General features: G+C 47.7%; 1 protein-coding gene across 9 annotated transcripts in view; it reads right to left on the bottom strand.

Annotated features, from left to right (window-relative positions):
* MAP3K21 (mitogen-activated protein kinase kinase kinase 21) overlaps positions 1–11,892 on the bottom strand; it is a 79,871-nt gene extending 67,979 nt beyond the window's left edge. For 5 of the 9 annotated variants that reach the window (XR_007471261.1, XR_007471260.1, XR_007471262.1 and 2 more), the window contains exon 1: positions 10,790–11,887. Coding sequence is in view for 4 of the 9 variants with exons in the window: in XM_033408966.2 (XP_033264857.1) it covers positions 10,790–11,621 (832 nt within the window). In the remaining 5 variants the exon portion in view is untranslated. Of the gene's footprint in view, positions 1–10,789 lie in introns of all 9 variants that reach the window. The other 4 variants (XR_007471263.1, XM_033408968.2, XM_033408965.2 and 1 more) reach the window with 4 other exon arrangements.
* Between the last annotated feature and the right edge of the window lie 2,493 nt (positions 11,893–14,385).

Here is a 14,385-nt window from a genome sequence, read left to right as displayed (position 1 = left end):
ATACTTAAGCCACAGAAACAAAAAATAACAGATAGATTAGCTACTTCATCAGCTGTATTACATTTTTCCCCCTTATAATACATACTAATTTCACTTTTAAACAATGATATCCTTACCACCAAAAAAGACTCCAAATTAATGATCAAGATGGCTTGCAGTTCTATAAAACTTTATTTTCCAAGACACTTTCACATACATGATCTCCTCCTCCTGAAAAACACCCAAATTAGGAAGGCATGAGGAAACACTGATTAAAATGGGCATTAAAACCACGCTGTGTCCCCAGGCCCCAAGTAAGGCCTGGCAGCCCTTAAGGAACAAAAAGCTCAGAAAGGCAACTCTAAAATAAATACAAACGGAACTCCAAGCGAGAACGAAAAGCTAAATATTTTAAATTGATCGCATTTCTCAAGCAATGCCGCGGCAGAATGCGGTATTAGCAGCCTTTGCGTCGCGGTCTTTAAAACACCTGCCCTCACCCGGAGTCCAAAGTTTCCACGGGAGCTTTCAACTAACAGAAAACAAGTTAAAATAACACTCTGAACGTCAAAAGTTTAGAGTTCCATGAAAGGCCCATTGTTCTGGATTCCATTTCAGAGGTGTTCAGCAGAATTCCTCAAATTCCTTATCTTTGGGGCAAAGTGACCGAAACCAGAAATAGCCAGTGTCCCGACAGGTCACGTGACCGGGCACCTGGCCAGGTTTCAGCCGAGGACAGGCTGGCGGTGCTTCCGCCTCCTGACCTCACCAGGAAGAGGACCTCCGGGAATGACCACGCTCAGAGGGGCACATCCACCTTCTGGGCCACAGAAATGGTCAATTCTCCTTAGCGACCTAGCGACCAGTGTTTCAGCCCCCCGCTTGTGCCACGTCCGTAAAGATTTTTGACCCCCGTCAGCCCCATTCTGTAACAATCAGCCTCTACAGCTTGTGTTTTGTCTACTTATTCAACCATGAGGCACTCGATTTTTCCGGCGCCTTTGAAGTTTCACTGTGGAATTTTCCGAACTATAGTATATAATGTACATTTTAAAAAGCAATTACAACGTGTCCATTCTATTTCCTCAACATTTATGGGAGTGCTGGTCCAAATTCCACTTGAGTCAAATAGGTTCATTTTAATTAACCTTTAACTAGGAATATGTTATCAAAAAAAAAAAGGTCATAAGAAAGAAATCAGTTGAGAAAAGCAACAATGTGAAAGAGTATACTAACAAAACACCTGTGTCTCAGTCTAAGACAGGAAGGTTACCCTGTGAATTTCAACTCTGAAAACAATCAACCATTCATTTCCAGGGAAAAAAAATGATAACTTTCTAAGTGTACCAAATAGCACCGATTTTCCTCACATTTCTTCCGTCTGTTCCCGCACCTACACCACTCATCTGCTCACCAGTCTCTGGAGGCCTTCATCCTGATCTTCAAGTCCCTTCTCAACCTCGGTCTCCATGATCTTTTCAGCTCTTCCTGGACTCTCCGAAAAAAACCCTACACTCTACGATTCTGTGTATTAAAAGCCACTTCTAAGAAACACAGCATTGCGTCAGTGTCTCTGAGCTCCTGGTGCCTGCTGCATGGACTGCCTTCCCCTTGCATCCTCCGCAAAACCATACCTGGCCTCCATTTCCCAGGGAAGCAACCAGGCACCAGCCCTGGATTCGCTGCACTGCAGCACTAACTGTGAGACGGCCTTCAAGTCCATTAGCCTTTGGAATCTCATTTTCTCCTTCTAGTAAAAACAAAACAAAACAAACAACAGAAAACAAAATGTGCAGCTTTGTCACTGTCTCCCTGTTCCAATATTATATGAGCCTGTAGATATCAACACCATGTCCCCCTGGGTGCCTTCCTCATAACCTCACTAGAAGTTCTCTGCATTTCTAACGCACTTAAACCTGTGCCACTCCCATCACTACACTTAAACACTGCCTTATCTCACTTGTGGGTCTCACCTCTCTAACTAAATTGTAAGCAACTGGAGGAAAGAATTTGCACCCGATTAATATTTGTTTAATATTGGTTTATTTCTACTGCACAGCATCTACTTTTTTTTTTTTTTTTTTTTTTTTTTTTGCGGTACATGGGCCTCTCACTGTTTGGCCTCTCCGGTTGCGGAGCACAGGCTCCGGACGCACAGGCTCAGCGGCCATGGCTCATGGGCCCAGCCGCTCTGCCGCATGTGGGATCTTCCCAGACCGGGGCACGAACCCGTGTCCCCTGCATCGGCAGGCGGGCTCTCAACCACTGCGCCACCAGGGAAGCTCCATCTACCATTTTTATACACTCAATAAACAGTTGTTACATGAGTGAGTGACTACTGGAAGGGCAAGAATGAGCAGGAAGAAGATGAATTAGTATAAGCCTTTCCATGTCAAGTCAGCTACTGATTATAGAAAACCGACTCACCCGTGCCCTCAACAGTACAGACTGTTTTAGAAATAACGACAACAAAGCAGTTATTTGGATATTGATCCATCAGCAGTGACTGACACAGCTGATCATTCTTCCCTGAATCACATCCTTCTCTGGCTCCCCAGCATCACAACATTCCCCCGTTTTCACTCCTTTTCTAAGCTGCTCCTTCTTCTGGTTCCTTCCTGTCTCCGGGGCCTCTAATTGATGGTGACCCTCCAGGACTCAGTCCCTGACCTCTGGTCTTTCCTATGAGCACTCAGTCCCCAGATAATCTCAGCCAATCTCAGGGCTTTCATGCCACAGACATGCTGCCAACTCCCAAGTGATCGCCTCCACCCTGGTTCTCCGTCTGTTCTCAAAACTGCAGCCGTGTGATCTGCTACAATGGCACTCAGAGCCTGGGCCTCAGCCCAAACCTCTCCAGTGGCTGACGAGACCCTGCGTGGTCTGACCCCCTTCTGACTCCCTGGTGCCCTGTGACCCCCTTTCATGATTCTCCTGTCACACCGGCCTCCTGCTCTGGGGAGCAATTTCCGTTCCCTCTACGAAGGTTTGTCTCCCCAGAGGACCCACTTTCCCACTTCTTCAGGTGTTGCTTCCTTTTCTGGAAGGCCTTCCTTAGCCATACACTCTAAGCCGTCAACGCCTCACCCCAACATTTTCACCCTCCTTTCAACTTTTAGTTTTTCTACTGAGCACTTACCACCCTCCACCATACTACATCTTTCACCATTTACCCTTTAATGTCCATGTTGCCCACTGGCATGTAAATTCCACGAGGGGAGGAATTTGCTTCTGCTTTGCTCACCACTGACCACCCAGAGCCTGGAGCGTCCCTGGCACGTAGTACACAGTCACCAAATAACTGTGATGTGAATGAATGAGTCAGCTCACTAAACACAAGGAGAGAGACTTCTGCAAAGTCCAGAGAGACGCGGTCAGCTAAAACACAGCTTCACATTGCTCTTAACACCAAAAGCAAACACCGCGGTACAAACCTTTTCATGGACACACACAACACACAGTTTTAATGAGAAAACTTCCTACATTTCATTGCGTGAAAATCTAACTCTCTATTTCTGTCAGCGGAGTATTTTCAATATTTTGTCAAGGTATGGAACAAAGTAAACTGATGAGGGAGGAATCTTCCATAACATGCTCCATTAACATATTAGTAAACGGAAAGTAATGTAGTTGATGTTAGAGTCAGTATTTGCAGAAAACCTGAAACAAAATAACTCCTGAAAGTCAATTAAGCCAACATCCTATATACAATCAAGATACTTCCCCCAAACGGCAAGTGATTTGCTCTTTTTCAAAGAGCGTAAAAAAATGTCCTAGTAGTGAACTCTGGTAGTGAAACAGTTACAACTGGTAACTCAGTACCTCCTGCCTTCTCCCTGACCCTCAATTTATCAACCCAAGTTACAAGTAGACCTGCCAAAGCGTGCAGATGGCAGTACTCCCTAAAGGAACAAAGCTCAGGCCTGTTTCCTTGTGCCACTGGCTGGCCTGGATCAAGTGAGCCAGATGAACTAACAGACCCTCACACCCAACCGAGATGAACAGATGCGTGACCACGTGGCACTATATTTTGCAGAATGAATAATAATAAAGTCCTTGGGTTACAAAGAATTGTAGAAAACTTTGAGGTACCAAGGAGTTCACACACACACAAATTAGGAAACATCTAAAGCCCTCAGAGAGCTCCCAAACCATATGTAAAAATGAGTATAGTCCCCAGCTTACATTTAGGTTGCAGCTTACAGTTTATTAAATACTTTGACAAATACCAGGGGTCAGCAAACTATATCTTATGGGCCAAACAGGAGACTTAAAGAGTTGCAAAAGAGACTAGATGGTCTGCAAAGCAATCATATTTATCATTTATCATCTGGACCTGCAGGGGAAAGTGTGGTGATGCCAGGCATATACTCTCTCACTGATCCTCACATCACCCTATTCAGAAAGTCGGGGCCCATGAGCCCATGGCTGGAGAGTAGTAGAGTCAGAGCCCAAATCTTAGATGCCACAATAGCACCATTTGTCCCCCCAGGTCAGTGGGACAAATGCTTGGATAATCCCTTCCCCAGAGACACAAGCCCCGAATAAGCCACCCGTACCCTCACTTAGTGCCTACTGTGACCCAGCCATCCAATGTCACCAGACAGTTCACTGGATGTGGGATACAGTCTGTGGCCATGGTGGAATTTCTATACCAACCCAGAGAACCATGAGAATGGACCCACACATCCGGTCCCTTGGACAGCAGCTTCCAAACTTGGCTTTGCACCTGAATCACCCAAAAGCTTTTTAAAAGAATATCTTGTTGCATCCCAAGCTCAGGATGGATTGATGGAAGCATAGGGTGAGGTTTGTATTAAAGCAACTTAGTAAAACATTAATGGTAGAATCTAGGTGGTGAGTACACAAGTGTTTACTTAAAAGCTCCTTCAACTCTGTATAGTCCAAGATTTTGAAAATAAAATGTTAGAAAAAAATTCATTGCTTGTTCCCAACTAAGGCAACCAAATCAGAATATCCAAAAGTGAGACAGAGAATTTTATTTTTAGAAGTTTATGGGGAGCTTCTGATGCTACATTAGGTGTGGGAGCAGCTACTCTGGAGTGCCATTCTCCATCAGCAGAACGGGCCATCTGGCCTAGGGGTTCTCAAAGTACGGTCCCGGGACCCGGAGCAGCCCTAAGGTGGTGACAGATTAAATGCAGAAGCAGATGTGAATGTTCATCTGTCTTCCTTTATGTCATCAAAGTGAGCTTCAAAAGAGTAAAGCAATGCCACTCTCCTCACTAAATTTGTTTTGGAAAATAAGGGTTTCCCCCTACATTAACATGTAACGGATCTATTGTTACTTTTATATTAAATACCTTTAGATTTATCATTTTAAATTTCTAATATGGCAAATATCAATAGCTAGAACCCACATCAACAAAAGCTCTTTGGGGTTCTGAGAACAAGCATCTGAGAACTGGTAACCAAGTTCTGGGATTAGAGGCCCTGGATTCAAGTCTCTGACAAGTGGAGTGACCCTGAGCAAGTCAATTAATCCCTGGCCTCAGTTTCTTCATCTGTAAAATGGGGATACTTAAAGTACCTACCTCAAAAGGTCGCTGTGAGGAATAAATGAGGATAAAGTTTGGACAATACCCAGCATCTAGTAAGCATTAAATAAATGTCAGCCATTGTTTCTGTTACTACTATTATTTACTTAAAGATAAAGCAATACTTGAAGAAGATGAATTTTTAAAAATAACTAAATTCATACTGATTCAGAGTCAGTTGTACAAATTTGTTTCAGTCTCCAAAATAAAACCAGCACAGTTGGCCCAGGCTCACCAGGAACCCTTCTTCTGGCCCCTAAAACTCCTTCATTCTACCTTTTGGGAGCCCTTCAAGTACCACAGAGGGTTTGGAGACAGTCACACTGAAATTTGGAGTTAATAGTAAATCTGGTCATTATCTTCTAACTCTGGTGCCCTAAATTCGTTCATTAAACAAACAGTGATTATAAAAACTAGGCTCTGGTCATAAATGAGAAATAATTTATGCCAAACCAATGTCCAAGTATTTTATTTTCTATTTCTGCCCTGATAACCTATGATAGATACAGTCATAAAGCAAATTATCCCAAGCTTATATGTTTTTCTTTGTAGATGTTTGTCTTACAGCAGATCAGAGCACTTTCCTCCTCAGAACTGTCAATGGCTCGCTTTTGCTGTGAGACAGTCCACACCTCTCAGTGTGGCATTCAAGGCCATGTTGTCTGGCCACTTGTTAAATGCCTGTCTCCTTCCCAGCAAAAGCCCGTCTTGCTTTCTTTCTAGCCACACCTGACTCCTGACTGTCCCCTAAAAAAGCCACCTACTTTCATGCGGAATCTACCCAATTGCCTAGGAAGGGATAAAAAAATATTAAACAGATTTTCCCTGCAGTATCAGCAGTCAAGACTTTCAGGCTCAAGGAGGTTGTATCACTTGCCCAAGGTCACACAGCTTGTAGAGGAAGACACCAATATTCAAACCCAGGTCTGACTTCAAAGCCAAGGCTCCTTCCGGTGCTGCACTATTCTGGAAAAGTTCAACCCTCACAGGCTAGCGTGGGAAAGCAGGAATTACAGACGGTCTTCTGAAATGATGGAGATTTCCCCTCTCCTCTTTCCATTCCTATACTTTAATGCACTTGACAGTGACTACAAAGTGATCAGAGATGCACAGTGAAAGTGAGCATAACCCAGCACTAAATTACTGCCCCTCCTTTCAACTATAAGAAATGAAAAGTCGACTATTTATTTTTTAATATGCAAGCATAAAAATGGTAGGGGAAGATGCGGTGACCTGCTCTGCTTGCTCTTCTTTCAAGAATACATCTTTAGCCAATTCTGTTTCACAAGCTGATTAGCTCTCTGTCACCACTGCGCTCTCCGGACTGATCTCCCTGGACCCTTGGAATAGGAAGAGGCTGTGGTATGAAGCTGCACAGACAGGAGAAGGGAGAAGACGCATTTCTCTTAACTGATAGTAGCGTAATTAATAGCTCCTCCGGATCACTCTTAGGAGCTTTTTAAGCACCTTATCTGGAGATCACGTTGGCTATAATTTTCTCAAATAGTTCCTTTATTAACACTGCCCTAATGAGAGAAGCTAAAACAGAATTTAGATTCCTTTTGTAGTTCGTTCTAGCAAAAGCTCTAAATTGCATTTCATAATAAGTATAACTATGTCTATTTATAGACTGTAGATGTCCTTGTAGATAATTATATAGATAATAATTACTCTCAGAGGGCTAAAAAAAAAAATTGGGATAAAAAGATGCTTAATCACAAATAAAAAGTACACAAATAAGCAGCTACCAAAGTCTCTGGCTCAGTTTGTCATGGAACGTTTATTTTCTGCTTTAAAAAAAAAAAAAAGGTAGAACACAGTAAGCAACATTAGTAAGAAAGGAACCATAAATCATGCCATGCAATTTTCTTTCAGTCCTGAACTACACCAGAATAAACAAAACACTTAGGACTAAATTCTAATAATTCAAACCCCCTCAGCAATTCACATACTGTACCATTTTCTTTTCACTCCGTCCTGGTAACTTCCCTGAAAACCACTTCCATTGCTACCGCCCTCAGTCAAGTCAGTGTCTTCTCTGGCCTGGAGAACCTCCCCAGCCTTCACTCAGGCCAATTACTAGTCCATTCACCAGAGCGGCCAGGGTAATCTTGGAGACACAGACATCATCCTTCTCCCCTTCGCTCTCCACCCGTCACCATGCTTTCTTTTCTCTACAGCACTTCCTGATATTTTCATGACTGCCATCTAGCTTCCCTATCAGACTAAGCCCTGTGCTGGAGGGGACACTGTTTGCCATCTGCTTTGCCACTTGTGTCCCGGGGCCCAGAAGTGCCTGGTACAGGGTGGGCCCTCAAAATCTGTTGAATAAATGAGTTCCAGCTCATGATGATTTTTCTCTGCTCTGAGTGCATATAAAACTGGCCCTTTTCATAGTAACTCAAGGTTGCTCTGTCTGGCTCTCCAGTTGTGGTATACAGATTTAGCAAAGCGTTTTCTATTTACTTTGCATCTGGGAGTGACAGGGCCTAGCATATTTAAACGGCATAAATGATGCTTAAAACTTGCTAATGTGGCTCAACTTTCAATCTTTTGCTGTTAGAGAAGGGACAAAGTTGTTTGTACCATCACAAGATCAGCTTTTATTTCAACATAAACACTGTCTCAGACTATATGACAGAAAAAAAAAGACCAACGAGAAAAGATAAAAGAAAACATATTGAGAACCATATCTTACTTTGATAACTTTAAACATTTGCTTTAAACAATAATTTCTACTAGCTCGGGTCCAAGTAGTCCTATACTGGCTCTTTGTTACAGGAGTAGACTAAAGAATAAAACTAAAATTCAACATTGATTTTTAAAACCTTGTTTACATTATCATTAACTCACTACCACCATTAGCAAATAACCAATGAAGTCAAACAAAATACACTGTAATAGAGTCTCTGCTGTACTCAAACAGTCTGAACAAGAAGTTATGGCTTCAGGTCTTCCCTGGTGGCACCGTGGTTAATAATCCACCTGCCAATGCAGGGGACACGGGTTCGAGCCCTGGTCTGGGAAGATCCCACGTGCCGCAGAGCATCTAAGCCCGTGTGCCACAACTACTGAGCCTGGGCTCTAGAGCCCGCGAGCCACAACTATTGAGCCCGTTGTGCCACAACTACTGAAGCCCGCACGCCTAGAGCCTGTGCTCCACAACAAGAGAAGCCACCGCAATCAGAAGCCCGCGCACCGCAACGAAGAGTGGCTCTTGCTCGCTGTAACTAGAGAAAGCCCGCGCGCAGCAACGAAGACCCAACGCCAAAACTAACTAAATTAATTAATTTTAAAAAATTAAAATAAAAGAAGTTATGGCTTCATATATCATAAGAGGGTCCCAAAGTATCTGCATTTATTCATTGAATAAATAACGCCAGATCCAAGATAAGGCAATGTGCTAGATGCTGTGATCTGCACCTTTTAGGCCCCATTCAAAATGCTACATTGTAGAAATCAAAAAACTATAAAAGTGGTCATATCGTAACAGACATTTGGCTAGGTGAGTGACCTAGCCAATTAAGTCTTTTTAAAAAGTACGATACTTCAAGTGCAAAGGCAACCCTGCCTGACAATTACAGAAATTAAAATGCTCCAGGAAGTTTGGCAACTTATTCTGAGGGTGAAAAGTCTTTCGAAAACGAAGTTGCAGCATATAATCACCTTCAGATTACATAATATCTCCCAGAGACACAGTAGTCTACTCGTTCCACCCTACAAGTTTTTCTGGTGTCAATAAAAACTATTTAACCACGTTATTATTCCAGGGTCATATTATTTCTTTTCACTATTTAACAGTATTAGTCCTTTTAAAGTTTTTCACTTCTACGTTGGAACATGGATTAATCTAGCCTCCTTATGCTTTTACAAACACTAGCAAACTTGCTCTTCTTTGTGAACAGGTCACATGGACCTCAAGCATTACTATGAAACAGCCTAAGCACAATGCAAAAGTAATAGTTACAGACCCTTTAATTCTTCCATCTAAGGACGAGTCCAACCCAAAGAGTTTGCCTGTGTTGGTGATTTTTTTTGTTTTTGTTTTGGCTGCGCCCCAGGTCATGTGGGATCTTAGTTCCTGGACCAGGACCAGGGATTGAACCCGTGCCCCCTGCAGTGGAAGCTTGGAGTCTTAACCACTACACCACCAGAGAAGTCCCTGTGTTGGTGATTCGATGTCCTGAAACAGAGTAGGTCTGTGAAAGGCCGGGTTCCATGTCTATCACAGAACTGTGGCAACTGCGAACAACCAGAGCAAGCAGAATGCTCCTGCTGTCCTTAAAATACCCGGTTCTACAGCAAGCTTCCGGCAGACAAAGGCTCACAGGACTTCACTGGGGAGACAGGCTTATGGGATCCATGGACAGGACACTCAGAATGTGAAGTGATCTGCAATACTGAAGAACAAACTTTAAGCAGCTAATGCTATTATATCTTCTATACGATGAAACTTAATAGGATTTGTGTTTAGTTCATTTGTCAGTTCCTTACTGACATCTGGAAAATGCACCCTGATTTATAAACAAAGTGAATGACATAGGCCAGGTCTTCAGGATTTCAAGTACCTGCACAAGGACAATGAACTTGCTCTGAAATCCACCCCAAAGTGCATGATGGCACAAATGGTGTTTCTGGGTCTGAAGACTATTCACCAACACTCAAGCCACCGAACCAATAATGAAAACCTACTTCATGGGCAGAGACATCTGAATGAAAACTCTTTGTTAACGTCAAAGGACACGAAGCCATATTTAAAGCGGGAAACGAGAGACCTCAACACAGTGCTTGTAAAGCTGAAGCAAAGGGCAGTTTGATGTAGGCCACTAGGCAAGACGGGGGCCATGGGTTCCCGAGGACGGCCTCGGTTTGCAAAGTTCTATCCGAACCACTTATTGTACCCAAAGGCCGAACAGCACCGTGAGGTTTCCAGAAAGCCCCGATATTTTACAACTGTGTCTTCGGCAAGCAAGTCTGATCTGCCTTTCTAAAAAAGGCACCTGAAAGAAACCCGGCAAGGTAAGTGTATCACCTGCCCCAAAGCAGGTAACCAGGGTCCAGAGGGCCCTCTGAGCCCCGGAAGGCCGGCTTAGGAGGGGCTGCCGGCGTCGGGAGGCCGAGCCCCGCCTCCTTCCCCCGAGCACCTGGCCCCGCGGAGCCCGCCCAGCGCCCGCACCGAGGTGGGCTGCGCTGGGCGCGGTTGCGTCCTCCGCTCCCCCTCCACTCCCCCCACCCCACCCGCCCTTACTTACTGTTGCTGGACTTGAGGTCCCGGTGCAGGATGGGCACGACGGCCTCCTCGTGCAGGTAGAGCATGCCCCGCGCGATCTGCACCGCCCAGTTGACCAGCACGTGCGGGGGGATGCGGCGCGCGCGGCGCGGCCCGGGCGCGCGGGGGTCCGGGGCGGCGTTGGCGGCGGCCAGCGCGCGGTTGAGCGCTCCGCCGCGGGCGAACTCGAGCACCAGGCAGAGGTGCGGCTGCCGCAGGCACACGCCGCGCAGCTCGATGATATTGGGGTGCCGCAGCATGGCGAAGAGCCGGGCCTCGCGCCGCACGCTCTCGGCCGCCGCCGCCGCGTCCTGGTCCGGGTCCCGGCGCGCCGCCTTCACCGCCACCTCCTGGCCCTGCCAGGTGGCGCGGTACACCTGCCCAAAACCCCCAGCGCCGATGAGCTCCTGGAGCTCCAGCCTCTCGAAGTCGACGTGCACCGGCGAGCCGGGCCGCGGCGGCGGCGGCCGGCCGGGCGGCGGCGCGGGGCGGGTGGCCGGGCGGCACGGCGCCACGTAGTTGGCGGGGAAGATGCCGAGGCGCCGCTGCACCTGGCCGGCCCACCAGCCCTCGTCGCCCGACACGGCGGAGTCCTGGGACAGCACCTCCACCAGCTGGCCGCGTCGCAGGCTCAGCTCGTCCTCGCCGCGCGCCTCGTAGTCGTACAGCGCGGCCCACAGCCCTGCTCCCGCCGAGGCCGAGGCCGAGGCCGAGCCGCCGGAGGAGGCGGACGACGACGACGCGGAGCCGGCGGGGGCGCCCGGCGCCGGCGACCCCGGCCTGTCAGCCGCGACCTCGGCGCCCGGTAAGGCCATGGAGGACGACGGCGAGGGCGAGGGCCGAGCGCGGGGCGGCGGGCTCAGCCCCGGGGGCGGCCGGGGACGCGCATCGTCCGGCAGGGTCACCGCCTGCGCCCGGGAAGGCAGGGAGGAGGAGTCGGGGCTCGGGGACGGCGGGTGTTCACGGGCCCACTACCCGGAGGCCACGGCTTCAGCCCCCGTTCCTCCTCGGATGCCTCTGCTGCTGCAGCGGTCCCAGCGGCCGCCGGGGCTGTCGCTCCATGGTGGCGCGCTGGGCCTGCGGACGGCCTGCAGCACGCTTGGCCTAGCCGCCGCCTGAGCCCGCCCCCCGGGTCCGCCCCGGCCCCGCCCCCTGGGCCAGACACAGTCTGTGCCCGCCCCCTCCAGGTCCGCTCCGCCTCGCCCCTCCCCCTGGGCCCGCCCCGCCCCCTGGGCCAGACACCGCCTGCGCTCGCCCCCTCCGGGCCCGCCCCGCATCGCCCCTCCCCCAGGGGCCGCCCCGCCTCCAGGGACAGCCCACCTCACCTGGGCCCACTCCGCCCCCAGGGCCCGCCCACCGCACCCGGCCCGCCCCGCCTCCAGGGCCTCAGGCAGCCCTCGAGGCTCGCGCTATGCGGCTTTGGGTGTGCCGCGCCCTTGTGTCCCGGGAGGCGGAGTCAGCCCAGGGCTGCGAGAGGTTTCGGGGAAATTGAAATTAAGCCCAAGGTCAGGCTCGGAGACTACTATTCTCCACTCTTCTCTGGAAGCCGGTGGCAGCGGGTGAAGAGGATCTGGTGTCTTAGGCGGGACGGAGAGTGGGCTGAGCGTCGCGGTACGCCCCGGGACCGGTCCTAAACAGATGGAGAGCGGCTGCGGACCGCTCACTGGGCGGCGTGCAGCCCAGGACTGAGGGGTGACGGAGCAACGGCCAGTGAGCCGCGGGTCGGCGGGGAGCTCATCCTTGGTGACAGATAATCCCGCGTTTGTCTTTACTGTCTGCTCAAAAGGGAAAGGACCTGTGAACCCATAGGTTCGGGTGTAGAAGGCATTGGCAACCACTGAGTGCTCGAGCCCCTTGGCCTTACATATTCCCTAGGGAAGGCGAATAAAGCAAGAGAATCTGTTCACAGAAAGTTAAGTCCTCGCCGATGTGCTGACTCTTCGTTTACCGGGTGTACGTCAACATCCTGGGAAGCAGGGCCTCCACCCTCCTCCATTTGCTCTGGGTAGCGATCGATCGCCTTCTGACAGTGTCAGAAAGTGAAGCTTTTATGCTTGGAGGCTAGGACAGTTTCAGGTCTAGGGATAGGAAGGAACTTTGGGATTTTCTTGTATGAACATGTTTTCTTCTCTGTAATTTTTGCATTCATTAATTTAGAAAAACCTTCATCTTTGAGGGTTTACTGGTGATGAGGTCTGTGGAAGGGAGTACCATAATTAGTTCTCCTGAAACAGACTGCCACTGTGAGATGTAGCCAGCCTCTCTTCCTCTGCGGCCGAAAGCAGCAGTGCACAGCCCAGTGTCACAGGGCCTTTCCCTCTCCACCCTGTTATCCCTCCATGCTACCCCTATTTACAGTTCCTGCTACAATCACGACAGGCCACGATATCCACACACCCGTGGATCTCTTCTCTATATTGATGGAGATGTTGGACAAAACCTTCCAGGTGTGAATATATCTAATTTAATTGATATTTATTTAGCACTTACGCTAGCCTAGTCTCTAGGTGTAAGAGACTAGGCTAAGGATTGGAGGTTACAAAGCCCCAGATCTAGAGAGTAAGAGAGAATAAGTAAGTGCCAGGACAAAAGAATAAGCCAAGTGTCCTGGGCTCAAGGCAAAGGAACAATCCATTATGCCTGGGTTCTCTGGGGGATGCTTTGCTGAGTGTCATTTGAGCTGCGTATGACTAGGATTAATAGAAAAAAGGAAGAAGGGAATTCCAGGCAGTGTGAGCACAGGCATGTGAGTACAAATAAACAGTGGGCTCAGTGAACTGCTAGAGGTTGAGAGTTTCCTGTGGCAGGAGGTGAGGCTACAAAGGTAGAAGAGAGTGCAACTGTAAAAATCCTAGAGAAATGAGAGTGTCCTGTAGGAGGCCAGCGTTTCCTGAAGTGTGGGTCCTTTACTGCCAGAGAACAGAGACACTATCTTGCTTTTATAAAGATAGGACATATAATAACATTGAATTGCATGATAAGAAAGTCATTGCCTTTGCAGTTTTCTTTCAGTCTTTCAAATTCTACCATTTATTGGCTGTGTGACCTTGAACAAGTTACTTCTCTGTGGCTCAGTTTTCTCATCTGTAAAATGGGAATTATATGAAATAGTACCTACCTCATAGGCTGGCTGGGAAGACTAAATAAATTAATAGATGGAAAGGCTTGCGAAGGTGCTTAGCACGTAGTAAGTTCTCAATAAATATTAGCTCTTATTGTGGTATATATATATACAATGGGATATTAGCCATAAAAAAGAATGCAATAATACCATATGCAGCAACATGGATGGACCTAGGAAACATCATATTACGTGAAGCAAGCCAGAGAGAGAAAGACAAATACCACATGATATCACTTGTAAGTGGAATCTTAAAAAAAAAAAGAGATACAAATGAATTAATATATAAAACAGAAATAGACACATAGACATAGAAGACAAACTTGTGGTTGCCTGGGGTGGTGGTAGGGAGGAGGGATAGACTGGGAGCTTGGGATTGGCATATACACATTGCTATATGTGAAGTAGATAACCAGCAGGGACCTACTGTGTAGCACAGAGAACTGTACTCAGTATTT

Source organism: Orcinus orca, chromosome 14 (genome assembly GCF_937001465.1).
Source record: "Orcinus orca chromosome 14, mOrcOrc1.1, whole genome shotgun sequence".
Classification (NCBI taxonomy): Eukaryota; Metazoa; Chordata; class Mammalia; order Artiodactyla; family Delphinidae; genus Orcinus; species Orcinus orca.
This window is presented reverse-complemented; position numbering and strand designations above follow the sequence as displayed.